This window comes from Falco peregrinus, chromosome Z (assembly GCF_023634155.1).
Source record: "Falco peregrinus isolate bFalPer1 chromosome Z, bFalPer1.pri, whole genome shotgun sequence".
Lineage (NCBI taxonomy): Eukaryota > Metazoa > Chordata > Aves > Falconiformes > Falconidae > Falco > Falco peregrinus.
The window spans coordinates 57,060,971-57,088,861 of record NC_073739.1 but is presented as its reverse complement, the minus strand read 5'-3'; the positions used below and the strand labels follow the sequence as shown (position 1 = coordinate 57,088,861).

Genomic DNA, 27,891 nt, shown 5'->3' with positions numbered 1-27,891 from the left:
AAAAAAACCATGTAGTAGCTAACTATGACTGAAGGGAAAACTTAAAAATACATACATACACAAAGACAAGAAACATATCAACACCACTTTACCACTTTTGTATTTTATTGTGGAACTGAGTTTGTTTCCTTTACATCAAATATCCTCAATGGAAGAGGGGATATTGCACACAAATATCATAAAAGCACTACATATTACTTTCACTGGAAACTAATTTTCTACATTAGATATGACTGGATAGAATAGAAGTGATGCAGGATTATAAGACATAATACCATACACAGCTGCAGACTGACACAAACACCATTCAGAACAAGAGAGAGGAGGTGTGTGAGGTGCTTCTCAGCCAGCAACAAGACTTTCTTTCCATAGGTTGGAAGATAATGGCTGCATGCAAATGCGTGAAAGCATATTTCAGATTTCCTTTTTTACAGTCGTGATCACAGCCCAGTCTTGAAGAGGTAGCTCCTGCCATCTGAGGAGCTCCTTGCTAGTCTAGTGTGGAGAAGCTGCTTTTGAAATTTTTTTTCTATATTTTTATGTCATTTTTTTATTTAGTTACTTAATTTTTTTAGATTTTTTGTAGAGTCACAACAAACAGACTTTTTTTCTTTTAAATACCAAACATTTTTAAATCAGGTGAATAATATAATTGCATCCTAAGAAATGCTTACCCCTAGTTGCTTCTAGTGTTTTGTTCAATTAGTAAGTGAAAAGATGAAAGCTTACAGTTTCTTTCAAGTGTAAACATTTTTTCCTTTTCTAGTAAATCCAGTCCAACAAAATTACTATTTCTCTCAAAACATCATTACTGAGCAAGAACCTCTGGCGACATGAACAAAGAGAAGCATATGATAGAAATGTCCCAAATGCACAGTAAGTGCTCTTTGGAGCTGACTTGCTAGTGGTGGGAGGGATTGAAAATTCAATTAGCAAATTGATTAAATCTTAGTAAATGAGTACCAGAATTCCTAAAATGCATAAGCTATCATAGACAATTAAAAAACCCCAATGTTCATATACACAGTTATCTCCATTCACCACAGTATGTAAAGTAAGTAAAAAAAAAAATTTAAAAAAAAAAATCAGAAGTGATTTCTCTGAAAGATGGGGTGAAAATAGAGGTCAATGAAGTCGGGCCCACCACAGGACTTTGAAAAGGCATGCAAGAGAGGCCCTGCCCGAGTTCAGGAGTGCGGTGGGATCTCCAAAGTTAATTCTTCATTGAATTATATGAAGCAGTATAGTAATATCATAAAGATCATGACTGGGGATGCTGTTATTCATGAATAATACCATCATGTAAATGGAGTGTCCTTTACACTCAGATATTGAGTCTTTGTAATTAATCAATAACAAACCATGCTCCTAGAAATCTATGCTGATTAACAGCACTCATCATTAATGTACATGGTACATTTTGATGACTGTTACACTAAACTAATTGTGTAGTACTGGGACTAGCACAGTTAGATTAGTTCCACAGGCAGGAAAGACATTAAGGGCAAGAGGAGCTAATGGAGGAGTTCATCGCTGCGTTGCACCCGGGCACCGTTGCCATTTGAAAGGGAATGGATGGAACAGGCATTACAATACCTCAGAAATAGCCAGACTGGGGTTTTAATATTCTTGTAGCAGCAAAAAACTGAACGTACATTTTAAGATCAGCTGTAGCTATCTAATTATTAATATTATTTTAGTAATTATAATTATTATTATTATTAAAATTAAAATAAATGCTTGAGCCATCACAGACTTGCTTGGGGACACAAAAGGCTTGATTCCAATTTCATGTACAATAGGATCAAATGACTGTAACTTCCCTGACTGTGGTAAAATTCCTCTGATTCACAGGAGGAAGAGGTGTAAGTGAGATTAGTCTCAGGACCAATGCACAACAGATTTTCTACCGAAGCACAGATACAAACCATTTCAGATATTGTCAGAAAATCTGTACCCCTCCACTCCAAAAAGTTTGAAATCTGACCAATATAAGAAAGTAGACAAAGCGGAAGAATTGTAAAAATAGTACAACTATTCTGCCAGACATTTTGCCTGTAACTTTGTAGACCATGTATTACAAAAGCAATTTTAAGTAAATGATTATAAGCCCAGAAAACATGCTTGTTTTCACAATACATTTCCACATGCCTTTTATGCCATAGTCATTCTGAGTTATTCTTACCAACTTAAAAGGCATAGCAATAAATAAAACAGCATTGCTAGAAACACCTAAAAAGAGGAGACATTAAAAATAAATCAAAACTCACAAGAACTGACAATCATTCACAGCATTAAATGGGCCTCAGGAGCCCACATTTAAAGGACCCTAAGGCAGTATTAAAAAAAAACCTCATAAAAATTAGGAGTGCAACATATACCTATTAAACAAAAATATCCTAACAATGTAAAACTGAAATAAATTATAAGTAAAGAAAGTAAAATGAGGTCACTGAGTCATTGTGAAACTTCACACCAGCCATAGTGGTGAATCATACAGACCAGCACATATCCCCATTCTGGAGGCCTTTATGCCTTCTTTAAATACAGATTTGCAAACCTTCTACAATATCACAAGATGTTTTTAATAGGGGTAAAACTTCTAAGGCTAAAAAACCCAAACCAACTTAAATCACAGAACAGTGATGCTGTTCCTCTGCAAGCAGTCTAAAGAAAGAAACTGAGGGGGAGAGGAAGTAGGAAAGGAAAGGAAGAGCAAAAGAAGAGTCAAGGAAAGGAAAAGGGAAGGAAAAGAAAAAGACAAAGAAACAAGAGGGGAAAGGGAAAGGGAAAGGGAAAGGGAAAGGGAAAGGGAAAGGGAAAGGGAAAGGGAAAGGGAAAGGGAAAGGGAAAGGGAAAGGGAAAGGGAAAGGGAAGGAAAGGAAAGGGAAAGGGAAAGGGAAAGGGAAAGGGAAAGGGAAAGGGAGAGAGAAAGGGAGAGAGAAAGGGAGAGGGAAAGGGAGAGAGAAAGGGAAAGAGAAAGAAAGGGAAAGGGAAAGGGAAAGGGAAAGGAAAAGGAAGGGACTTATTTTAGCTTATTGCTTATTCTATGTTTTTTCAGGATCTTCTCAGGGTTGAGAACGTAGGTTACACTCTTGTAAGTATCAGGCTATCAACTTTTCAAATCCCATTTCCTGTCATCATCAATAGATTAATTTTAGTACCAGGGTTCCCTTTCACCCTCCCACCCCACCCCCCCCCAAGGTATTGGCAGTTGACTATTTTCAATAAATTTTACCACAATATCCATTCTCACTAGAATCTTAAACAACATTATTCATTTATCTTACAAAACTACTAAAAAAATTGCCTTCACCTGAAAATTTTTGTTCGCATTTTCCTGTAAATGAAAACATTTGTTAAAAATTTGTCTATTAAAAGTTCACACAGCACTAAAAAAAAGGTTTCTGTACATTTGTTCCCATATTTGTTCTTAAATTAAACAAATAAAACAAGGTAAGACAAACGAAGGCTGAATACTGTACAGGCTCACAGGTGACCTTTTTCATCATTCTGAACGTTTCGCTAAGTTTTGTAACTCTGATACTGGACACCACATCAATCTTGTTTCCACAGTACAAAATAAGCTTTCAGAAAAATGCTCATCTTGCCTAGTTGAGTTATCCAAGTACATCAATGAAGAGTTCACATAACTAACATACATAATTCATAGCACCAAGCTGTTTGACCAGTCAGATAGGTTTCTCATACCACACATGCACACTCACACTTCTTTACTGGTGTAACTATGATCCTACACAGATGTTTTATAAATTTGCTGTCTCAACATTAAAAAATAAGTGCATCAAGTTTCTTTGTACATTCAAGTCACTTTCTAAGGCAAATTGTCTACTGTATGTACTCCTGACTGCTTTGGTATTTTGCTTCAGTTAATCGACAGTGGACATGGGTGTTCAAGCATGTGGACTGGTCAGTTCTGGCTGGAGCGAGTGGACTTTCACTGGGAGCATGTCTTAGACCAACAATTCTACATGTTGAAAGAAAGATTTTAGACTTCTGGATGGGGTGCAGACTGTGTGCATATTTGGTCTATGATTGTTATGGTATGTCAGTGTGTGGAGTTCAAATTAAAGTGGAAAACTGCTGATGAGTGTTTAGGTTGTACATCCCTTCCTAGCCACGTTCCGTTTCTTTTTATTTTCCAGCTAACTTAATTCTGTAAAAAAAGAATCCCCCTTGCAATAGCTCAGATTGATACAAATGTAGATCTTTATTTTCATGTAAAAGCATAAGCAGACTGCAGTAAGCGATACATCTATTGCCGTAAGACTAATGCAGATCTAATTATTTATTACTTTCTCCTCCTACCCCTCTCTCTCTTTCTCTCTCTTTGTGTTTCTTTAGAGGGCAAATGCCTCTACCTGGCAGAAGTCAGTTGGGGTTGCTAGTGCATGGTTTCCAAATGTTCAGCGGAGAGGAAACTGGATCTGTATTTTTGCAGTAATTTGAACCCTACTACAGGAATACTGTTATTTCCCTCAGCAATCAGCAAAGACTGAAAAATATTAGTGACTTGCATCACTGTGACACAGTATAGCATTTGGCAGGTATATAGTTCAGCAGTTGAAATACATGGGTTGAATTTTTAGAAAAGGTGTTTTCAAACCAAAGAATTTCTGGAAACAAAGTTTAATCTTGTGGTGTGTGGTCTCGTTCTTACAGTTCAATCTTGCATGCGGGAAAAGATTCGTCTTGCATAACAACAGTGCTGCTGCTTGCCAAAACCATGATGTTGAGATCCTGCTGTTTCTCGTGGGTCTCTTGGTACCATTCCCTCATCACTTCTGAGTCATGGGTTGGGATTAAGGTCACCTGCAACACAAAACAGAAGTCCTGAGGAACGGACAACAGAAAGAGCTAATAAGAAAAATACCTTTGTGAGAAGCCCCAGCCAACAAGTATGTTTCTCTTTTGGAGAGAGTGGGTCTTTATGCAATAAATACTTGAATAAATGGATAGATAAAAGGAAATAAATAAATATGCAGGTAAGGTAAAATGACTGCGAAGAATCAGTGTAATAAAATAAAACCTTGGTTTTGTCAGGTGCTGAGATGCAGCTTTCCAGAGAAGTAGCAGGCTGTAGTTTGCACTGGTAGCTCTTCAGATTATGCCCAGATACTTTGTTTACTTATTGATCATGATGGAAAAGCACATGACGTTTCCAAGCATATGTGATTACCATATAAACCACGAAACATTCACTTTTCTTTCCAACTTACAAACTGCAGTCTTTCCAAACTTGGATCGCGTATGGTATAGTAACGAAGATGAAACAGCTAAATGGCTCTGTAAACCAGCTCTCAGTTTTATTCACCAGGGACAGGTCAGAAGGGCCAGAAATGGGGGAGTGGCTGAATCTGGTGCATTTTTGTGCTTTTCTCAAGTGCCCTCTCACATCACCAATGAAACAAGGTGCCCAGCCTGGGGACCCCATTCCCTGGCAGCTGCTACCCACTCCAGAGGCACTCTGACTTCTCCTAGTTGGCTTCCCAGAGTAGGTTAAATTTGCAGGTAGAGATACTAGTAAAGGGCCTACCTGCATGTTAGTCTCCCACTGTGCCTTGCCCTCCAGCAGGGAGTCCAGAACAGCCCTGCTTGGCTCCTCAGCTGCAGAATCGTTCCCGCTCACCACGTAGTAGGATGACCGCACCCTCTTGAAAAACTCAACGTCAACGTTCTTGCTATTGCTGTGGTTGGGAATGTACACCAGATCCAAATACACCGGGGGTCCTGGAGGCACTGCTGTGGATTTTGCCACCTTAGTATTCCCAGGTCCTTTGGAAATCAAACAACAAAAGACTGTTATCACAGGCTGATTAAAAACATGCATTTATTAATTACTGTTATAACTGCTGAGATGAGGTGTGTCCTATTATGGCGTTACACTCCCACATCTAATGACATGCTTTGTTGTCTAATGACATCTAATTGTTGTGTCTCAATTATGATTGTAATGGGAGGAAAACCCTGAACAACTGTAACTACATAATACAAAAAAACCTCACTACCACATAACAAAAGACTGACTGAACCTTTCCCAGTAATCTACTATTACACAACAATTACTATGCAGGTCTGTGATTACAGAATTGCCATTCAGTAAATGGTAGTATTATTTTCCAGTTTTATTTTAAGAAGTACAGCTTTTTGAAAGTCTTGGGTACACAAATTATAAAACCTGGGGTTCGCACAGGGAGCCATGCAGATTTGAAGCAGTCCTGAGATTTGGGGTATCAGCACATAGCATGACACAGTAGCTCAGACTGTCTTATAGGTGCATCAGGAAGCTACTACACGTAAACACAAAAAGAGTCAAAGAGGAACCTGGGAGGACAGAGAAACCTGTAAAGCAATTGCTTGAGGGAACTGAGAACAAGTGTTTGTTTGCCTGCTGGATCCTTATTTGCGTACGCAAATCAGCCACTTATCACAAAAAGTAGGGGGAAGTGTGTTTTTGCCGCTGTACATAGTGTAGTACTTGTTCTAAGAAGAGCTTCAGTCAAAAGAAAGAAAGTTCAAAGTTTAAACACTCACATGAAATACACTATCCCCCCCCCCAAAAGCAGCCTTTGCTATGCACTGAATCATAGTGTGAACTGAAAATCAGGATTTGACCAGTTATTTTATCCAGATGTTGATCATTTATGTTCTATTAGCCTTCTCATGTTGTTACAGAGGAAAAAGCTTAGTAAGCAGTTATCAGAGCAATACACTCCATTTAGGGTCACATACTGTAAGGCCAGCAAAGTCCATTACAGTTGTCTAGCATGTCCTGCTGTTCATCATAGGGTAATATGCCAAATAAGCATTGTGATACGATACGATTTCCTGAATTACAGAGTTTTTACTATTGGTTGTGTTACAAAATCTTTTATCATCTATCATCATAAAATCTCTGTGACATACCTTTCTGAATTGTGGATACCAACACTGGATAAAATATCACACATTGCCTTTTGTACTTCGATGTCATTATCAAATAGATCCTTGTCTTCTGCCCTGCCTGAGAGTTATGCTTTAAGGACAAAGAATCTTATCTAGAGCTAAAGTGCTGGAGAAATGTACAGCATGAGGAACTATACTGCTGCTTTGAAAGGCAGCCACTAACAGATATATGTAAATGATGGTGTAGCAAAGGAACAGTGGACCACTTGAAATGGGGAAGCTAGAGACAGTTGAATGCTGCTTTGTTTGTACTGAATCCTAGACCTGCTCCTTGCAAAAAGGTCTCAACAGAACATCAGTCCTGACAACAGCAAAATCAAAGTATCACCCAGACACTCTCTAACAAGATCTGCTAGAAACAAGAGATTAACACAATGGCTCCTTCGGTAATCTAATTCATATTTTATTACTACTTAGAATACACAACAGTCATTCAAAATGGCATTAACTTTCTGTACGTTTAGTCATCACTGACGGTTTTAAGACTTTAACTGGATTATGTGATGTACATACTTAGTTCACTTGAACCGGTCTTATTACTGCTATACTTTATTAAAATACTCCTTTTAAAATTAATCCAGCAAATAAGAGCATCCAGTGGCTGACAATACCTTTACATCCCACATGATGTTAAGGGCATTGTGCCTACTTGTTTCTTAGAGAGAATAAAGCAGTATACTTTGCTACTGATTTCACTTCACCTGCAAAAGTGGTACTTTTAATTCTGTTTGTTAATTAACAGCTTAGATAGCTAGTATTAAGTTATTTATATTTTATGTACTATCTGAGCAAACTGACACATCAAGTTTCTCAGATTAAAAAAGTTAAATTTGTGGGTTTCATGCATTTAAATTGGCCTTTACATGCTGGATTTATATTTAAAACTTGGACTTTGGGGATTTGCTACAAACCACATTCTCAGCTGATAAAAAGGCAAACTAACTTCACTGCAACAACTAAGAAAATCTCAACACTAGGGAAGTGCTATCTGTTTTTACCTGTAGTTGCTGTCTTTGCTGACTTGGATGTTGTATTTGCCGCATTCTTGGTGTCCTTATCTTTCTCTTCTGCTCGAGACTTTACTTCTGGACTAGAGATATTTTTGGTTGCCTTCTCCACAGACTCCTTCTTTTTTGGAGAAGCTGTTTTGGAAATTTTGTCTAAAGATTCTTTTATAGCTGGCTTTGGTGAAGCCACTTGTTTTGATTTACCATCACTCTTTTTAACAGGTGAAGATGACTTGGTCTTGGTACCCTGCTTCTTTGTCTTTGTCTTTTCTTTGAGGTCCTTCTTCAAAGCTTTACCTAAATTCTGATCAACCGGCAGAGCCTCTGGATCAACCATGGAAACATCAGGGTGCCTAGGGGAAGGGCTGCGATCTTGTATTGGGACAGGTGGTGGGTCAATGTGTTTGTAGGTAATTGTCTTGTCTGTCGGAATGGTTTCTGACTCATCTTCCGAGTCAATGTTAGCATCTGCAGTGATGGAAGGACATTCCTCGGTCTCCGGGGGAACATCCGAATCTGTCTGAGATGGCGCAGACTCGCTCACAGACGTGGGAGGGGTTTCATCACACTGCCGCCCTTGCTGCTTTCCCCCCGAGGGTGGCTGAGCTCCCCCAGACTGAGTTAATGGTTTCTCTGGATCTTGAGACTGTTCTTCAGTTGCAAACCACTCGAGGGGGTTTGGGTTGATAAATGAGGGTGAAAGTTCAGTTTTTGGATGTTTATATTCACAAGAGGACACAAGGCATAAGTCAACATCTTGATGGGATTCTGCTAACGATTTTCCTGGAGTGAAATGTGTGCTTGCTTCATAGGAATACCTAGCAGCTTCAGGTGACCTGGTGGCTCTCCCAGTTGTCTCAAATGAGTAATCTGTGGCTTCAGGCGAGCTGGAGGCCTTCCCAGTTGTCTCACAGGAATAAACCATGGCCTCTGGTGACATGGTGGCTCTCCCATTTGTCTCATAGCAGTAGCTAATGGCTTCTGGTGACTTAGTCGTTTTCCCTGTGGTCTCATAGGAGTAATCCATGGTATCGGGTGATCTGGTAGCTTTCCCAATTCTCTCATAGGAATAACCTGTGGCCTCAGGTGATTTGGTGGTTTTCCCCGTTGTCTCATAGGAATAATCTGTGGCCCCTGGTGACCTGGTGGTTTTCCCAGTCATCTCATAAGAATAATCCATGGCCCCTGGTGACCTGGTGGTTTTTCCTGTCACCTCATAAGAATAATCTGTGGCCTCAGATGACCTCATATTTTTTGCAATTATGTCATAGGAATAATCAGTGGCCTCAGGTGACCTAGTAGTTTTCCTGGTTGTCTCATAGGAGTAAGCCATAGCCTGAGGTGACCTAGTAGATTTTCCAGCTGCCTCATAGGAGTAGCTAATATCCTCTGGTGACCTAGTGGTTTTCTCTGTAGCCTCATAAGAATAACTAAGTTCTTCTGGTGACCTGCTGCTTTTCTCTGAATCTTCTTTTTCTGGGCTGAGTAAAGCTTCTGGACTGTACTTTGTTACGGGTTCCTGGTAACCAAATGCTTTGACAGAGGACACTTGTAGTGACCACAAAGGTGTTTGACTAGCTGATACCACTTCTGAGATTGCAGGAGATGAATCCGGAAAACTAGGATAGTTCAGAGGAGTAGATTCCCTTGGAGTAAATGGAGATAGGTCAGACTTTGGTGACAGCTTTTCTCCTAGGCTCTGCACCTTTTCTGAGGTAAAAGAAGAATGTAACGACATATCTCTGGGTGGAACAGCACCTGAAAAAGTTTCCTCTGGCAGTGGTGAACTCACCTGGGAAGGTGTATGAGCTGATGAAGTTGAGGATGAAGCTTCAATTTGAGAAACTGAAATAATTTCTGAAATATCTTTCTCCTGAGAGTAAGAAGACTGCTCCACAGGGGAAATCTTCTGCACAAAAGTAGGCTCCTGTATATCTGAAGGGCTATAATCTACTTCTGTTGGGCCATTTTCAGATATATGGTGCATACTAGTGCCTACAGTAGGATATTCTGGAGATTGCCTACTAAAGTCCATTGCTAAAGACTGCTCAGGGGACTCCTGACCAAATTCTCCGGACATAGTTGACTGCTCAGGAGATCTGTGATCATGCACCGGTGTTCTTGATTTTGCGGTTTTAGGTGAGAAATCTGGTGGAGAAATTGACATGGGCCTTGGGCACTCTTCCTTAGATGGAGACATTTCTGTTTCCTGAAAAGTTGTTGGTGTCTGTACAACAGACACGGAAAGGGAATCATCAACTTCAGTAGAGTGGGGAGATCCAACCTCAGCATGCAAGGAAGGAGATACATCATCAGTAGTTGGTTCTGGAAATGAACTAGTAGCAACAGATGCTGTAGAGACAGAAGCTACTCCTTCTATATGGGAATAGGTGTCCTCGGCTACAACCTCATCAACAGGAGTTGCAGACTTGTCAGAAACAGTGCCTTCAGAAATTGACATTTTGGCATCCTCTTTTAAAGAGCCAAATTGACTGATATCTATTTGAGTAGGTGAGAGATCACCTGCTAACTTCCGCTCATCCAAGACCAGTGAAGACTGGGAGCTGCTGGGTTCTGTATCTTCCATTTTCCTCTCTAGGCTGCAGCTATCCTTAATTACCATAAACTCCACGCTTTTTTCATCTTGTTTTTCTTGGAAAATGCCCCCAGAGCTAGCTTCAGAAGCTGGGCTCATCTGAACAGGTGATTTTTCTTTTTCAGGTTTCCCTTGAGAAGAACTTCCATAATCTCTGGTGGGAGACTTCAAATCAGCACTCAAAAATGTATCATAAGTGGTCTCTGAACCTATCAGTGGTGGACTCCGTAGAGGTGAGAGAACCTTTTCAATAGGAGATTCTGAATCTGGCACAGGCTCATCCATAGGGCTTATTCTGGGTTTTGCAGACTTATCTTTGACTTCACTGAATTCAAAGCTAACAGGAGCATCTGTTGACTTTTCACTGGTTTCAGAGGGAAGCTGGCTGGACTTTTCATCAGTGGGAGACTGATAATAAGGTGTGTGGCCAGCACTTCCAGCAGCAGACTGTGAGGGAGATGCTACTTCTAACGTTTTATCTTCAGGGCTTGCACAGTGCTCTTCAGCAACTTCTTGATGTACAACAGGCAACGCAGCAACAGGGACAGGCTCAGGCAAGACCTTGATCTCATTGGGAGTGAGTGAAAAGTTCACACTGCGTTCACTCAGTGGTGTTCTGGCAACAGGTGATGGAGGGGACAAACTGTCAGCTGGACTCTTGGTTGGACTACGTTTTCCAGCAACATCTTCTTGATAGGATTCTTTGATTTCTAATTTGGCAGTGCCTTGGACTTCACTTTCTTTTTGCCGGTATACATCATGGAATACAGATTTGCAGAATTTGTCTTCCTCTAATGAAGAGGGTGGTGAGATGGTGGAAGCTGAGGCATTGTAGTCTTTACCTTCTGTGGCCTCTGTTTTGGATCCTTCAGATAATCCATTAAAAGCATCTGGAAGTGGAGAAAGTTTAGGCCTGCCAAACTCTTGAGAGTACAGTGATGTCTCGTACTTGGTAATGTTCACATACTCTTGAGAGGGTGACTCACTTTCCTCATTGTTAGTTTCATCACTCATGACATCCCGGGGTGTCGACATTTCATCCATTGGAGTTGGTTCACTGGATATTTCAATGGTAGACTGTGTGTAACCTGAAGTAGCAGTGAATTCCTCAGGCTGATCCTCTCTATTTTCTTCATCAGAAACAGTGGCTTCACTTTCTGAACCACCAGGTAATGTCTCATCATGGATAGAAGAGGCTGGTTCAATTGCTGGAGACTGAGGCTCTGAGCATTTTGTTGGTGTAATTATAAGTAGGCCATATTTATCTTCAACTTCACCAGCTTCAGCAGCTTTGTCTACCACAGCCATCACATAATCTTCTTCAGCTTCTATTTTTTCAGTTTCTTCTTCATCTCTGATGTCTTCTGCTTTGTCTTCCTCATCTTCTTCAGTCTCTTCCATTTCTGCCTTTTCTATTGCTTCTTCCCTGTCTTCCTCAGCCCGTTCGTCTGATGCCTCATAATCTGCCTTTTCAACATACTTTTCACCTTTGATGTTAACATCTGCTTCAGCCATTATTTCTTCTGAGCTCTCTTCAGTTTTTCTTGGTTCCTCCATATAAGGTTTTGTGATGTCCAGTGGTGTCTTTTCTTCATTTTCACCTCGTTCTTCAGCTTCTTCCGTCTCTGCCTTTTCCTCATAATCTCCTGCTTCAGACGATTCTTCCAAGCCAGTTCCCTCATCTTCAAATTTTTCATTGTCATCAACCCTGTGCTTTTCCACAGGTTCCAATTCTTCAGGTGACTGTTCACATTCACCTTCAGCCTCTGTGGTAGTTATGCCTTCATCAGAGGACTCAGCAGGTCCTTCATCTAATTTTTCTCTTTGTACTTCAAGGGCCTCTTTTTGCACCGTGCCAGTGAGTTTCAGTTCATCCTCTATAAGTGCAACCTGAGGTTTTGTTTCTTCTGTTGTTTCTACTTCTTCAGCTTTTAATTCCTCAAAATCCTTTGTTAAATCCTCTGGTGAAGACATAAGGGATCTCTCTGCTTCAAGTTCGCTCCCATGGGCTGCAATTTCTGCAGCTGCTACAGCTGCTACAGTTGTGGCAGCAACTCCAACTGCTGCAAGGGCAGCTTGTGCTCCACTGACTTTGATCTCCTTCTTCACAGTCTTAACTTTTCCTTTTTCCTTTGGCTTTCCAGCAGGTACTGCTTCTTTTTTAGCAGGTTCCTCTTTCTTTTGTGGTTTAGGCTTTGCTGCTGGCTTTTTGGCTTCAGTGGAAAGAGCAGGTGTCTTCTTTGTTTCTTTAGGAACCTTTTTGATGTCCTTTTTGGCTTCTTTTTCTTCCTTCTTAATTTCCTTTGTCTCTTCTTTTTTAGCTTCCTTTTTAGCTTCCTTTGGTGGAGTTTCTTTCTTTACTTCCTTCTTAGTCTCCTTCTTCTCTTCCTTTTTCACCTCTTTTTTAACTTCTTTCTTGATCTCTTCTTTTTTGGGTTTTTCCTCTTTTTTGATGGCTGTTTTCTCCTCTTTTTTAGAAATATCTTTCTTTGGTTTTTCTCTTTCCTCCTTCTTTTCTTCATGTTTTGCTTTGCTTTCCTTTTTCACTGACTTATCTTTTGATCCTTTTGGTTTTACATCTGTAGCTTGTTTTTCAGGAATTTCATATTTTAATATTTGTTCTTCTTTACTTGTTATATCTTTTTCCACCACTGTAGGTTTAGCCTCCACTTTTGCTGGTTTCTCTTTTTTAACTGTAACTTTTTCTTTGCTTTCCAGCTTCTGAGGCTTTTCTGGTGCCGGACTGGGCTTTGCAGGCTCTGGTGTTTCTTCTTTAGATTCTTTTCTGACAGGCTTGCTTGGTGGTGTCTTTGCAGCAGGCTTGAGACTCTCCTTGCTATCTGCTCGCTGTTTCAGCTTCGCTTGTTTCACAGCTGGACTAGCGATGTTGCCGGTTAGGTCTTTTTGTGTAACCATCGGCTGTTTAAGGAAGTCTAAGTGTTTGAGTTTTTCTAGTCCTTCTAGAATATTATATTGGGTGCTGTTTCCAGGAAACAGAACTCGGATTATTTTTTCTGCAGGATTAGCTGGATGCCACACAATCAGGCATGAGACAGAGGTGAAGTAGGATAATGGAATGTCTAGTTCTTGGCCATTTGGTAGCAGGAATTCAGCTTTATCTTTGTTAGTACCACTCCACTGCTGCATAAAATATTGCATCTCTTTGCTGCTTTTGACAGGATTAAGCACATACATCTCAAGTTTGCCAACACCCATTTTCTCAAATAAAACAATGGGGTCAATGGTATTTCCCACATTTCTGAAAAGAGGTTCTGGTTTCATAGACAATTTATTTAAATACTGGAGAGTTAAACAAGCTTCTTCTACACTCCTTTTCACTCTAAAGTTAGGATCCAGGTTCTTCAGGTTCTCAGGTACATTAAGGAATACAACTCCCAAATCAGGTGAGATCAGATTCTTCATCCAGTCACTGTTGGTGGTAGACCCTTGAGACTGTTCCTCTTCTAGTTCAGCTATCTTTCGCTGAAGCATGCTATTGACTCCTGGCAGGTTGTCATCTCCAATGTGAGTGAGCAGAATGGAATCTACCCTGTCCAAGTGCCGGATAAGCTTCCAAAAGCAGGATTTTCTTTCCGATCCTCCATTAATAAGCATGTTGAATCCATTCACGGCAAACAATGCAGAGTCCCCTCTTCCCCCTGGGAAAATGTAACAGCAGGGTTTGGAGAGCTTCAAGAAGCCTCCTGAGATTGGAGGTTCCAAAATGTCAAAAGGTGATGGCACTTCCACTGATTCTGACAGATACTCTGTGAATTCAGAGAGTCCTTCCATTTCAGGCAATATGGAAGCTGAGTTAAGTTTAATGTTAATAAAGTCTTGAAGGTTGTGTCTGTCAAGGTTGGAATTTTTCCAGTCCCCTTCCTCCGGACAGAAGAGGGTTAGGCTGGCTTTGTTGGCAGGGTGTGTGGTGCTCAATAATTCACCAATCTAGGGTTGTAAAACAAAAACACAAGAAGATGCATGTAAATTCATTTTTTAATGATGATTTAGGTCAGACCATAATATTTACTGATTACAGATAAAACATTTTCATTTGCTTCTGCACTGGTGACTGCCTGTCCTAGAAGCTACAGGAATCTGTTACCACAATCAGTTTACTACTGTATTTTTTTAAAAGAAGGATATTTTCCTGGTTCTATTGCGACAGTACCCAGAGGTTCCCTCTTCTCTCTTCCACCCTTTCTAGATGGATGGTACAAGCTTTTATAATTAGAGGGTATGAGGACTATGAAGCTAATGCTGCCACTATCTCTACCATTGGCTCATGAGTCTCCCTGCTGCCACAGTCCATCCAGAAGAGCCAGTCAAATATCTAAGGGACAAAGCACATCCTCCTAACAGGCAGAGAGTAACTGCAACTCAAAGGAGGCCAGCACCCTCTCACGGGCAGCCACCTTCCTCACCCCTCCTCTCACGGGATGTATTCCACCACACCATTATTACTGCAGTCCTTCCTGAAGGCTGGCTCCTGAAAAGCCAGCAGTGCTCCCTCATCAGCACGACTGACTGCAGGAGAGTTTTCCAGAACACTAAGAAATGAGTTATTGTTTTAGAAATGCAAACAGCGACAAGTTTTGTATTTCTGAGATTATGGGCTGAAGAAAGAACCAGAAAAAAAGTGTTAGGGTTAAAAATGATCTTGTCATTATTTTGACTTTAAACTCATGGACCACAGAAGTTGAAATCTAGAACAACTCCATTAATTTTAACAGTATTTTATAACATGCTTGTACCAAAACCAACTGCTAAAATAAAGGCTCAGAAAATAAGTTCTATGCCATCATATGAAGAGCTGTTGCTCTGTTCCAGTCTGAACTGAAAAACAGTATTTGATGGTCCCAGATCAGTAGAAAAACAAACATGAAAAGTTATGACATATTTTAAAACTTGGGCAGTTCCATAGATACTTTGACATTTTGTTTTACTGACAATTAGGTTTAATGTACTCCCTTCCTGTTCTATTTGTTCTTAACAACAAGACCACGAAATTATGTAAACTACTTCCTTGAAGAAGTAATTAAGACATAAAACACCAGTGCAAAATATGCCAGCTCATCATCGTGCAAAATACCACAACTTTCCTTGCAAAGACTCAATTGTCAGTTCAAGATGTAAGAATAGTTTCCATAAAGATGATACAGATTATGCTACAGCTGAATAATTGGGAAGTCTTGGACTACAAGATGAATCAGCAGAAGAAATTAGTATATAAAAAAATTAATTATGTTTGATCATATTAGATCCCTTTGGGCCTCCATGTGTGTATGTCTAACTTCCTTTCTTGGTGTTAATTTATTTTCAGCATTTACCAAAAATAAAACTCAACAAAGATGCAGTGGCTGTTATCCAAAGAAAAATAATCCAAGCAATACCTAAATAAAGCAGAAAATAAATACTTTCTATCTTCCTTTGTCAGCCTTACTTCGAATCCAAACCATTTGACAGGACTATAAATAAATCTCACCCATTTGTCAGACATGGCTTTGTTTGAAAAGGAGCAAAGGAAAAAACAAAGCAAGACAAAACAAAAGGAGAAAAGGATGAAAAGAATGAAAGACGAGAACAGGAGAAATGTTCCTGCTGTTTATTGCAGAAATAAGAAAAGAGGGCAGCAGAGACCACAGCTCTGAAATGAATTTAGGACTCCTTATGCTATGTCTCTGATCAGGGTTGAAAACGCTTTATTAGGGACAGACAAAAATTGTAAAAGATTACTTCCTCTGGATGAATAAATCCAAGTCTGTTGCACACGTAAGGAGATAACTTGAGTACAGACTGTTTCTAATGTAGGGCCAATTTTCTGGCTAGATAAAAAACATCATATGGTAATACACTGGGCTAGTGAATATACCGGGTCAAGGTTTGGGGTTAGTCCTCTCCAGTTTATATTGCAACTATTTGGATTTCTGCTTCGTATTCCTAAGTTCTAACATTCTTTTCCCCTAAAAGTGGGCACACACAATGCAGACAGTTTAAGCCACTGGTAATGCAGGCCAATGAAAAGTTGGAGAAAAATTATACCAGACACAGATCATATCTATTAGGAGTAGCAAGTTCAGGAATGCCCCAGAAAAGGTCTCAACAGATTTGCTTTTCAAATGATGACACCAAGGGTATCAACGGGTCTACTGCTTATGCTCTTTGATAAGGCAAGAGATGTAACCACTCCTTCTTTTCCCTGGATTCAAAGTCAGTCTGGGAGCAAAGACATGTATCTGTGAGCCTGATCGTCTTTTCAAGCACAGAGAGACATCTGTTGAGGAATCCTCGTTTTAAAGGTGTCGCAGCTCATGAAGGTCAACAGCAAATTGGCTGCTCAGAGAAAACACAAGACTGTTTCCTACCCTGGACCGCAAAAGTAAAAAGAAAGGTTTTTCTATGCTAGCTGCTGTTGCAGAGGCAGTGGAATGGGACATCTTCATTCTTCTGACATGGGAGGAGTAGAGAACACCACTTCTAGGCATTGCCTGCACGAGGTTCTGCATGCCAGAGATGGATTTCTGAATCAGACTTCATAAGACCATCCCCCAAAGGGTATTTACTTATTTGTAAGCATAATCCTTGACCTCATTTGAGGTTTGGTCCAGTGAAGTATAAATGGGCAGAGGCCAGAAACACCAACTCTACACAGCGCTCATCAAACCTTACATGCTTATAGAATCGTAGATTCATTTAGGTTGGAAAAGACCCTTAAGATCATTGAGTCCAACTGTAAACCTAACACTGCCAAGACCACCAGGGTCAGGACAGCACAGAAATTCTTCTGATCTCTACTTAGAAAATGACTAACCACATTTTTCTAGCCCTTTCTCCTAACATTTTGCAGACCACCTAAAAATTTCCTGGTAATGGGACCCTTTAAAAAATGATGTTGCATATGCAGACTGCAGTATGGCAGGCAAATGCAATCGTTCCTTGTTTCTGTGAAATCTTGTAGAAGCCATGAGAGTCCACAGCTTCAGAAATAATAAGCTGGAAGCCAACACCTTCTATGAGCCATGCCGGCTGGCCGGTGAGCCTGCTGCCAGCTGCAAAGGTGAGCCAAGTGAGCCTTACTCAGCCCACGGCAGTATGCCCTGCACCCTCCACTGCGGCAAACCCTCCACAGCTGTAACCTATGGCCAACCAACAGCCTTCTGCTTTCCAGCCAACGATTTCACTTCCTAACAGTAATGGCAGGATTTGCCCTTAGTTTTGTATGTAGTCATAAAGTAATTATGTGTCACTAATTGGCCACAGACGCAAGGAGCTTGGGTTTGCAATTTCATAGAAAAGTAACTCTGCAAACTGCCAGTGAGTTTTAGGTGTTATGCGTGTTTCAGAGAGCAGGAATCCAGCTCTTTCCCCAACCTACAACCATATGCTGAACAAAGAGGCTTTGAGAATAGGATCAAATGGATACAATAAGATAGCACTGGAGCTCTGGCAAACTTTGCTTTTTCAGCACTGAACTTTCAAATCTCACTCCACTGACATGCTCCTAATTAATTTTGGAAACTAAATTCCTAGGGATGCAGCCATACAGTTTATTTAAATATATACTTTACACAGCAGCCAAATTAATTATGACAGCTTGTTTACTATGGGTTCCTGCCCTATGGGAACTTTCAGACACAGTACATTAAGCAAGAAAGCAAAATAACAAGTCATGAAACAAAATGGCATTAAATACTGGTATACTTCATACTTATCTTACTGGTATGTAAAAATCACAAGATTTACAGATTTCACTGGCCAAATTTTAAACATTACTACAAAGAAGCCAAACAGGCAAGTGGTGCAAAAAACTACAGTTATTCCAACGGACAGCCTCTGTTTTATTTAATGTCACCTATTACTTTGGTGCCACCGGCCAAGAATCTGGTGTCAAGTTCAGTTTGACCGCTTTGTATGTGCACCTTAGATAAACATGTATCTTTTAAACACAGCACTATCTCCTTCCATTGTCAAAAGGTTCCTTGATTTTTCTGTTTCTGGAAATTACAGTTTAATTCCCCACATTTAAAATTAATTCTGTTATTAAGCAATTTACATCAAATCTGAAGTATATTAGAGAAATGTTTTGAAAGAAAGACTATAATGAAGAGTAAAGAGCATCAGCATTAGGCTGTCGATGCTAACTCTGACAACACATTGGGCCACTCTTAGTCTTCTAGAAACCTCTGCCATCACATGACAATATATGGAAGACACTTTTCTGAACATACCTCTTGATCTGTGAAGATCTCAATGAAGTTCTGGAAGGAGAAGGACCCTGACTGAAGAATGAGTTCTCCTGTGTTTTCAAAGCACTGTCCAGTTAGTACAAGGAGCTTGTGTCTTGCAGCGTCTGTGATCATTAAGCGCACCTAGAGTGAAGGAGAGAAATACATCAATAATGGGAGTTACCATGTGTTTCTATATTCCACTGAGAATGTGCAATTTATGTCTCCTAATTTAAAACATATTTTGCACCAGAGTCTCCCAGGGCTGTTGAAAAATTACCAAATTACAGTGCTGTTTACAAAAGACAATGAGAAAGGTGCAAAAGAGAAAAAAGAAGGGACAAGAAGCAATTAGTGAGAACGTCTGATGAATAAACTAAGCTAATAACACGTTAAAAAAGAGCAAGGAGCAGAACAGAACAAAATCTGAATGAAAAAATAGTATTTTCAATGAACAAATATATTCCCTTGGTGAATTTTAATAGCATTGTATTAGGGCAGCCTTGGTAGACTGTGTCCCACATAAATGAAGGACAACTGCATGTGTTAGACTCAGGTTTTGGGAGGCTGCTTTTCTTTTCCCAGGGTACAGTTGAGAAAAGTCATTGAAAAGTAACAGCCACAAATCACACATAGAAGTGTCATATTTAGTCTGTCATTCTGCTGTAACCTGAATCATCTAGAAAGTCAAGGGAAAATTCTGCTTCACCATAATGATAAACTTGAGCTTCAAGCACTCAGGTACAGTCACACACACTATTGATATCTCATTATGTCACTATGGACATTAAGTTTTTAAAATGTGCCAATGCAAGACCTATTTCAATATACAGTAGTAAATTAAGTGGATGCCTAATGGCAGAAATGAGCTTGCTACGGAAAAATAACCTGCATTTTTAAATAACTCTTAACTATTTTCAAGTAGATGCTCCTTACTTTACTTGACCCTTACTACATTACTAATAATTCCTGTTTCCCCGCCTAGGGGAAGATTTATTTGCATACTAAGAAAAATCCATGTATTCAGTATAATCCTGTTGGCTGAATTAAACTTAAGAACAAAACTAAACAAAACCTGTGTAAGATTCTGTACAGTTGAGTAAATTTTTCGCAAATACTTCAAAAGTCTTGTCCAACACTGAAAAATCAATTCATCAGCCTATGGTAAGGTATGAATTTCAAGTGCACTAATTCCTCTGTTTAAGGAGGAATTCAGTTAAACCAGAATAGTGATTCCAGAACAAGGCTATCCACGTATCAAACTAACTGAGCAGAGTCCATCTGGAACAGCTCCACATGATATTGCATCCAAGCTCCATCTCCATGGAGATGACATAATCAGCTCTCCTAGCAAGCTATTCTTTCAAATTTTTATATTGATTGTTAAGCAATCAGTCACTCTAAGTAATTCCCACACACATCAGGGAGGCTGAGCAGGAAGACTTGACCTGAATCTCTAGTGAATAACTCGCATTTTCAGTACAAGTAGAAAAGAGGCATTGAAAAGTATGTACCTGAAAGAAGATCCCAACTCTACATTTTCATTGTTATTTTATTAAATAAGTGACCCTGATACTAAGCAGCCAAAAGTTCCTTTAATTAAACACAGGACTAATGCTCGCTGGTCACTAATTGCACTAAATAATTCTAAATTCAGCAATGTCCTTGCTGGATCAAGTGTATCTATTTCTGCTTCAGACAAAAATACAGATAAATGCAGCTGACTGTCCTGATGTGTGGTGTTCAAATCTTGTCTGTTCTAGCTGTATTAAAACCATAAAAGAACTGGCTTCCTCATGTATATTTTTTTCTTGTTGCTGGCAGCAGTGCTGGACAGTCTGCCAAATTATGTGTAAACTCACCAGGTCTTCCAACAGCAGAATTATTCCCTGACTTGTGAATCACTGATACGTGACTATTAATTGATGATGAAATATGTTCTGCAGAGCTAGCAAACTATGGCAGGCAAAAAAGTAAACAAACACTTGCAGACTACAGCATGTAATTTATGCTATACACAGAAGACCAAGAGACACATAAATTCTGTGTCTGGGTATAACAAAGGCTTCCTGAAGGACGACCAGAAATTTGTCTCCTGACTTCAAGACCACACCACTTCAGAAGAAATACTGCAAGGTGGTGATTGTGTTCCAGTTTACCCTTGTCTGATGTTCCAAACTGTCTGAAGGAAGTGAACAGCAAAATGCAGCCTCAGTCAAAACAGAGAAAAGATGGAATGTGAATGGAGACAGAAGCATCAGCCGATCAGCAGTTTCTCAGACTTAAAGTACAGCTGCAGGAGATGGGAGCAACAGAGTCGGTCTTCTTAAGAAGGCAGTAACTGTTCATGGGGGTTTCAGAAACTTGTTTTCTTTGGGAAACTACAGTCTCACTCCCTTTAGGCCTCTCTCTTTTGGGAGGTGTTTTGGCATTTGACAGAACAAGACAGGAGCTTTGGGCAGAACCATGCTGCTCTGTGGCTACTACCAGCCGCATTACCAGGAATTTCTTAAAGCATCATTTTTCTTTGTTTTTCCTGAACAGAGAGATTCAAGTTTCTCTACTGGTGAAGTCAGAGCTCCATGGTATATATGTCATGGTCTCCCCAGATGCAACGTGAAGATCTCCTGATACATGAAGAGAAGCATTCTATTTGCCATAATGGGTAAATCACATATATTCCAACCTCCAGTTTAATTCTCCAGCCTCATTCTTACTGTCTTTTTCTGGCTTCTGTTCAGTCAGTCTTGCTTAGCCAGCCAAGGTAAATCTCAGCTTGTAACCTCTGGCTGTGACCAGCTTGGCAAGACGAAAGCGAAGAAAAGATTGTGTCCCACATCCAGCAAGAGGAAATTAACAATAACCTAGCCAAACATCTTCCGGAGCCAAAGGAGTAAAGCCAGGGTTCAGAAGTCATCGACGGGCCCCAGACCGTGTTCTTCCATGAGGTCATCCACCAAAGGTATGGCAAGCAACAGCGACAGAAACAGCATTTCCACACTCTTGGCAGTTCCTTCAGCTCTTCCTCCCCTCCACACTCACACACATTACAGCTTTTTGCTCTGAATGCCTGAGCGTATTAAGAGCTGTTACCCAGCTGTCCCTTTTCCTTACCAAGTAACTCCAAGGCCTTGTAAGAGATTTTCACACATTTTTTTTAGTGAATGAGCTGTTGTTAACTAAAGTGACTGACTTACTTAAACTGCTACAACTTCAGAAATGTCATTTGTTTCAGAGTCCTTCCTCCTGTTTGTGTTTAATGTCATTCAAGGCTGGCAACAAAACAGATGTTTCACTATGTACTGCAAGCACAGCCACTTCACTTCCCAGTACCAGAATATTTATTCTGAATATATTATTCAGACTATATATTCAGAATATAATAAAATACACTTCACTTCCCATAGTACCAGAAATGGTACTATGTCAGTGCTTCTCAGCACAGGCTAGTAATGCAATTATCCCTATTTTTTAAACCTTCAGTCTTACTAGCTAAATTTGGCAATTTTGTGTTTGAGCTACTTGCTCAGTTCTGTGACGCTGCTCCAGCAAGTCCATGAGGAATCGGTAGTCCTCTGCTGGGACACTCTCCAGAGCCCATTGATCATGTCACATGCCTTTTGAAGGCCAGATAGATCAACCTAGAGTCACCACCACAAGCTGACAATTCCTCTCAAAGAGATAAATTTGTCTCAGGGCACCTTCAGGCACTTTCTTCATGTGTAAAATAGGCATCCAGAGCTACCAAACAATGGTGGAGCAGAAGAAAAGCAGATGCAGTTTAAGCACGATTGCCTCCATTTCATCAAGAAGGAACCTGGAGCACTATGAGGAAAGGAGTGCTGGCGTCAGAGGTGTGTTTCTGTCCCATGCCTCTGATGTTTTACTAGGGTTCTGGGAAACCCGGGAGAAAATCAAGGTATGCCTGATGTTTTTAACAATATTTGCTCCTAACATGTCTTTTCACCCTTAGTTAGGACCTGCTTTTAGTCTGCCAAGACTGCGAAAGACAGTGTTGGCGTTTGTCAATCACTAAGCTCAAAGGCAGTAACTGATGTTCAGCTATCACCTCAACCACATCTGCTTCACTGCTCTCATCCTCTCCGCTTAATGAAGCTTTTATGACACATTCGTTGCTGATTTACCTCAGTACTAACTGCTTCATCTGAGGGATTGATCAGGACCACAGTTTCCAAGACATCACTTCTGTGGTGGAGAATCTTCTGACCTGCAAGCACAGAGAGAAAAAGAAAAAAAAAAGAAAGAAATTAAATTAGATCAGTATGGTTTAAAACCACACTTTCCATGAGCTTGTTGCACGTCCTACCATGCAACAGCTCTGTGGTCACCCAGCACAGTGCACATCTGCCACAGCAACTGCTATGCTGCTCATCTCTTCAGAAGCACCCATAGCATGTGGTCCTGCGGGCCAGAAACACTGCTCTGGAAAATTCAAGGTAATGAAACAAACAGGTAACAGCACCAGGTCCTGTTCCTTCCCCTTTGCCAGAGGAGTCCATGTAACTCACCTTGGTCTCACAGAGCTGGTGTGAATCAGGGACTGGATTAACGATCACCAGCTGAACATCTGGGCCTGTATTTTCATGGATGTATCTACACCAGATACAGCTGAGATTACGCACTTCTATAACATGCCCAGGTAGTTTTAAATTAATAGTTCCTCTTCCAAGAACTATTAGCAGCTTAGCTGCAGCAGCAGGAAAGTCAACACAGGCTGCAAACTTTCCCTGCAAGAAAAAAGTGAATACTTGCGCTGTATGCTGGTGGCTAGTAAGCATGATTGGTGAGACAAGCAAAGGAGCTCAGGGGTGTCCCTCTGGCCTACCACCACCAGCACTGTCCCACCACGTATGGCACGTCATGTACCATGGGAGTGCTCCACGCTGGGCTGCACGCCATGCACACACTGAGTCCCTGGCAGCACCAGACAAACCAGCCAGGTCTCCGGCCCCACCAGATGAATCGAGCGAAAGCTGGGACCCACCCTGCCAAAACTCCCCTTTCAGCCTTCTGCTAATATTGATTAATGTCACAGATGACACTATGAGAAACTCCCTATGGGGATGGTCGGACACACGCCCACGTGCACTGCCCTGCTTCATCTTCCTCCTGCTTACAAAAGCCATGGCGAGCAACGTTGGGCAACCAGAGTGAATGGGCATACAAATACCAGCCAGATCCTGAAAGAACGTCTGGGCAAGTCTGGAGCAGCCTTGCAGACCACTGGCCTTCACGCTTAGTGAGTCAGTACCTGTATTCAATAGTGATTTTCATCTGACTGGGAGTGGATGCCAGGGAAACACAACAGGACTCTTGACATATTTTTTTTGTTATGTTAATTAGCAAGTTCTTATCAAGGTCTCTTTCTGTAAGAACTTGCAGTGAGCTTAATTAGCAGCCGTACTGTCATTCAGAAATCCAGTCTGGTAATTAGTTCCAAAAAAACCACCAACCAAACCAGAAGACCAGTCCCTTCCAAGCAAACCGCTCTGTGTAATATTAATCCATTAAAATAATTAATTGCGCTTAAAAGGGTGTACAAGGGATTCAGGACAAGTCACCTATTTGCCTGCTCAGAAAAACTACCCTGTAAAGAGAAGCAAAAAACCGAGCTGGGACACGCCGAAGGGAGCCCGGCTGCGGCGGGCAGCCTGGGAGGGCGGCCAGCCTTGGGGGGTGGGCAGCCTGGGGGGAGGGTGGGCAGCTTTCTGGGGGGATGGGCAGCCGTGCGGGGGGGGGGGGGATGGGCAGCCTGGGGGAGGGGCGGGCAGCTTCCCCCTCCGCCCCGCCTGCGCCAGCGGTGCCGCCCTGCTCCTGCTCCTGCTCGTCCTCGCCCTGCCTGGCCGCCTCTGCCCGCCTGCTCCTCGCCCACCGAGCTTCCAACCTGCTGTCCTCCGCTGTTGCTCGGGGGAAGCTCTGCATTTATAAGCCTGAGAGCTTACAATCAAATGACATAGTGAAGAAGGAAAAAACTTCAGTGTTCTCATGTAAAATGTGAGACGGGGGTGTAGTTTACTCTCTGTGCATGACAGTGCCTAGAGACTTGTGGATACTGGTCTGGTTTGTTTGAAGAAACCTAGTTTTCTTAACATACATCTTTTTTTGCTATGTTTCCTTGAAAGGAGGAGACAGACTGTGTATTACGAAAAGAGAGGAGGGCAACTCTCTCTGCAGCATCGTTCTGGTATTATGCTTTGTAATTCAATTTATTTTTATAGCTCTACTTGCCTAACAGGAATGCATATATAAAGCTATATTCAATTCAACGTCCAGATGGCTGTGTTACTACAGACACCTTCAGAAGGTGCTCAGTGATCTGATACTTAAGTTATTCTGCAGAGTTCCTTCAAATTAAAGATTAGGCACAGTTTATTGAATCTTGTCTTTACTGTTGTTAAGTAAACAAACTGCCACCCTTTAGTTGCCACAGAAATTTGTCACTTAATAGTTGGTGATACAGAGCACACACTTTGTTCAGGCCAGAATTTATAAGTATTTATAAGCCTTACAAATGATTAGGCATTAACATATTTAAACACAGGTAGAAAAGAAATGCATTTAGCCACATGCAAAGTTAGACAATGATGCATAGTGTCCACCTGAGTCAAAACACCCACTCTGGACTTAACTGAAGCTACTCCGAGTCAAGCATCTGTGTAGCTGGGAGGGATTTGGCATGAGGAGTCACAGCTCCTATGACCAGCAGTGACAACGGTGGTTACTTACATCCTGCGCTCCCATGGGCCAGACACCACAGGTCCCAGTGGTTGCATGGTGTCATGCAGCTTGAGACTGATTTCCAGAGGCAAGCGTAGAGGTCTGCACCATGTACACCATGGTGCCTGTTCAGAGCTGCATGCGTGACTGCCTCATCCTTCCAACTCCTCAGCATCAACATGTGTTACTGCTTATCATACAGGGTGGGGACCCAGCACTGGCAGGGTGTGAGTCACCACCAGGGCTCCCATCCCACTGTAAAATGTGGGAAGTTTGTGTCTGCTTGCTGATATCAGTAAGAAGGTCCTGTAACACTGCTTGAAAAATAAAAAATTATGTCCTTTAAAAAGCTATTTACAGTTTTGTAAGAGAAACACAGGCTTATTGGCCAGATTGATACCTTGAGATGCTCAGCTAGAGTGAAGGAAAGTCTCCCACAGGAACAGTTTTATCAAACAGAAATGAATTAACACAGTGTGGGAACAGAAAGCAGCAACAGCGTTTCACAAACCAGCGAGAGACTGCCACTTACTAAGCTACTGATGAAGTGGGAGAACCTGAGACTCACTGAATCGGAGAAGATCTCAGGCTGCTTTAAATTAACTCTACTGGATATTTGCAGCCCTACTCTACACATTTGACAGAACATTTCTGTGATGTGTCAGAGGAAGAAAGGAAGAAACTTCCAGGTTGCACAGAAGTGGTTGAGTGGATAGATTTTACCTGCTTATAGTTTCTGGAAAGCAAGTTGAAGTCCTATCTAAAGGCTTTAAAAAATAAATATTCATTGTGTTTGGAATAAATATATTTTTTTTTTAATTTATTGACTCATCCTTGATTTCATTAAGTAAAGCTTCAAATTAAAACCAGACACAAATAGAGTCTTGGCAGCAGTTTGATTCAGAACCAGAACAGAAAGGAGAAGTCAACAGCATGCGACATTTGCTTAAAGGGCAATTTCCACATGCAGCATCCCAGTTCCTATTGCCATAGGATCCCATTGCTCCCTTACACAGCCAAATACCAATGGCATTTATAGTACGATTGATGAGATGGAGATGGTGTCAATAACATTTCCTAGAAGTGACTGAACAGATTTCCTAATTTACACAGTTCACCTCTTCAGACCAATCAAGCAGCTCGATCATAAGGCCCACTTTTAACAGTCATTACATTAAATTTGTGCAAACACAAAATGTATATGAAGGGCATGGGAAAGGAAGGAAGCCAGGAAGCCCTTCTTCAAGTGTTGTTTAACCAGGGATCACTACCGATACACTTCTCACTTGGCATGCCTGTGCAGCACCACCCCCGTGAGTGTGCATGCTGTAGGCAACATGGTACTCAAAAGAGGGGTTCCCATCAGCCCTCCCCACCACCCCAGATGGACACCATTGCTCACTTGCTCCCCGTCAATGCCATTCCTGCAGAAAATAAACACAGCAGAAGCAAGCAAATCTTTTCCTGTGATGATTCTTGGCAGAAAGGGTAAAGGGAGAATATGGTTTCCCTGAAGATGATGTTTGACACCTGAGCTGGCATTCAAACACAGCTCTTTGGCTACTTAGAACATGTGGGTTTTTTTCATTGTACAGAACTTTAAATTATCATTTCACTGTCAGAAGACATGACTGCTGTGTTACGCTAGTCACTGTGCTGGGTGGCATTAGCGATGGCACAGGTTTCAAGGCTTGCTAACAAAATTTCCCACAAGCTATGACTAGACAGTGAACTCTCTGCAGCTGGAAACATTCACTGCTCTGCACTTGCCAGCCAATGCCCATGACCCCCCAGTTGGCCCTGTCTTCCGGAGGAAATGGACAGTGAGGGGAGAAAAATCCTCCAAAATGAACCATAGAATGTCCATTCCTAGATTTCATTCTTCAGCTCTAAGAAAATGTCTTTAACAGACAAATACGATCACTGAAGAAAAGGCATTTTCCCAACAGGACAACACTGTGTTTGAGGAGCAGCAACATGCAACCTTTTTTCCTTGACATTTCTGGGACTAGGTGGCAGGAAAGGCTTGGTGTATTTTAGCTTTTACTCAGGACAACACCCCGTTTATTGATATCCACACAGGGTAACATCTTAATAGCTTTAAGTCCTTGTTGCCTTTACACCCATATAAGCAAGAGCTAGTTGACTGAAAAATATTGCTAACAAGTATTTCATATATGTGAGTATATGGGGGCGTGGAGGCCAGGTGGGGGAGGAGAGGAGGGGGTTTACACTCCATTGCTATGCATCCAAGCACTAAAGGTCAATGCATGGGCACATCAGACACTCTTTTACATTTAAGTAATTTGGTATAAGAAAATATGCCTTTAGCAAAACCAGAAGTAATAAATAACCTGAG

At 41.1% G+C, this 27,891-nt stretch overlaps 1 protein-coding gene across 3 annotated transcripts in view; it reads right to left on the bottom strand.

The window, feature by feature from the left end:
* Window positions 1–87: 87 nt before the first annotated feature.
* Window positions 88–27,891, bottom strand: part of MAP1B (microtubule associated protein 1B) — a 74,666-nt gene continuing 46,862 nt past the window's right edge. Inside the window, exons 1-6 of one of the 3 annotated variants that reach the window (XM_027796661.2) lie at window positions 25,542–25,688; window positions 22,940–23,022; window positions 18,798–18,938; window positions 7,965–14,517; window positions 5,558–5,796; window positions 88–4,833 (exon numbers count right to left, since the gene is read on the bottom strand). In XM_027796661.2, the coding sequence (XP_027652462.2) occupies window positions 4,678–4,833; window positions 5,558–5,796; window positions 7,965–14,517; window positions 18,798–18,938; window positions 22,940–23,022; window positions 25,542–25,596 (7,227 nt within the window). In that variant the 5' untranslated portion in view covers window positions 25,597–25,688 and the 3' untranslated portion in view covers window positions 88–4,677. Of the gene's footprint in view, window positions 4,834–5,557; window positions 5,797–7,964; window positions 14,518–18,797; window positions 18,939–22,939; window positions 23,023–23,323; window positions 23,638–25,541; window positions 25,689–27,891 lie in introns of those variants that run through there. The other 2 variants (XM_027796663.2, XM_055791441.1) reach the window with 2 other exon arrangements.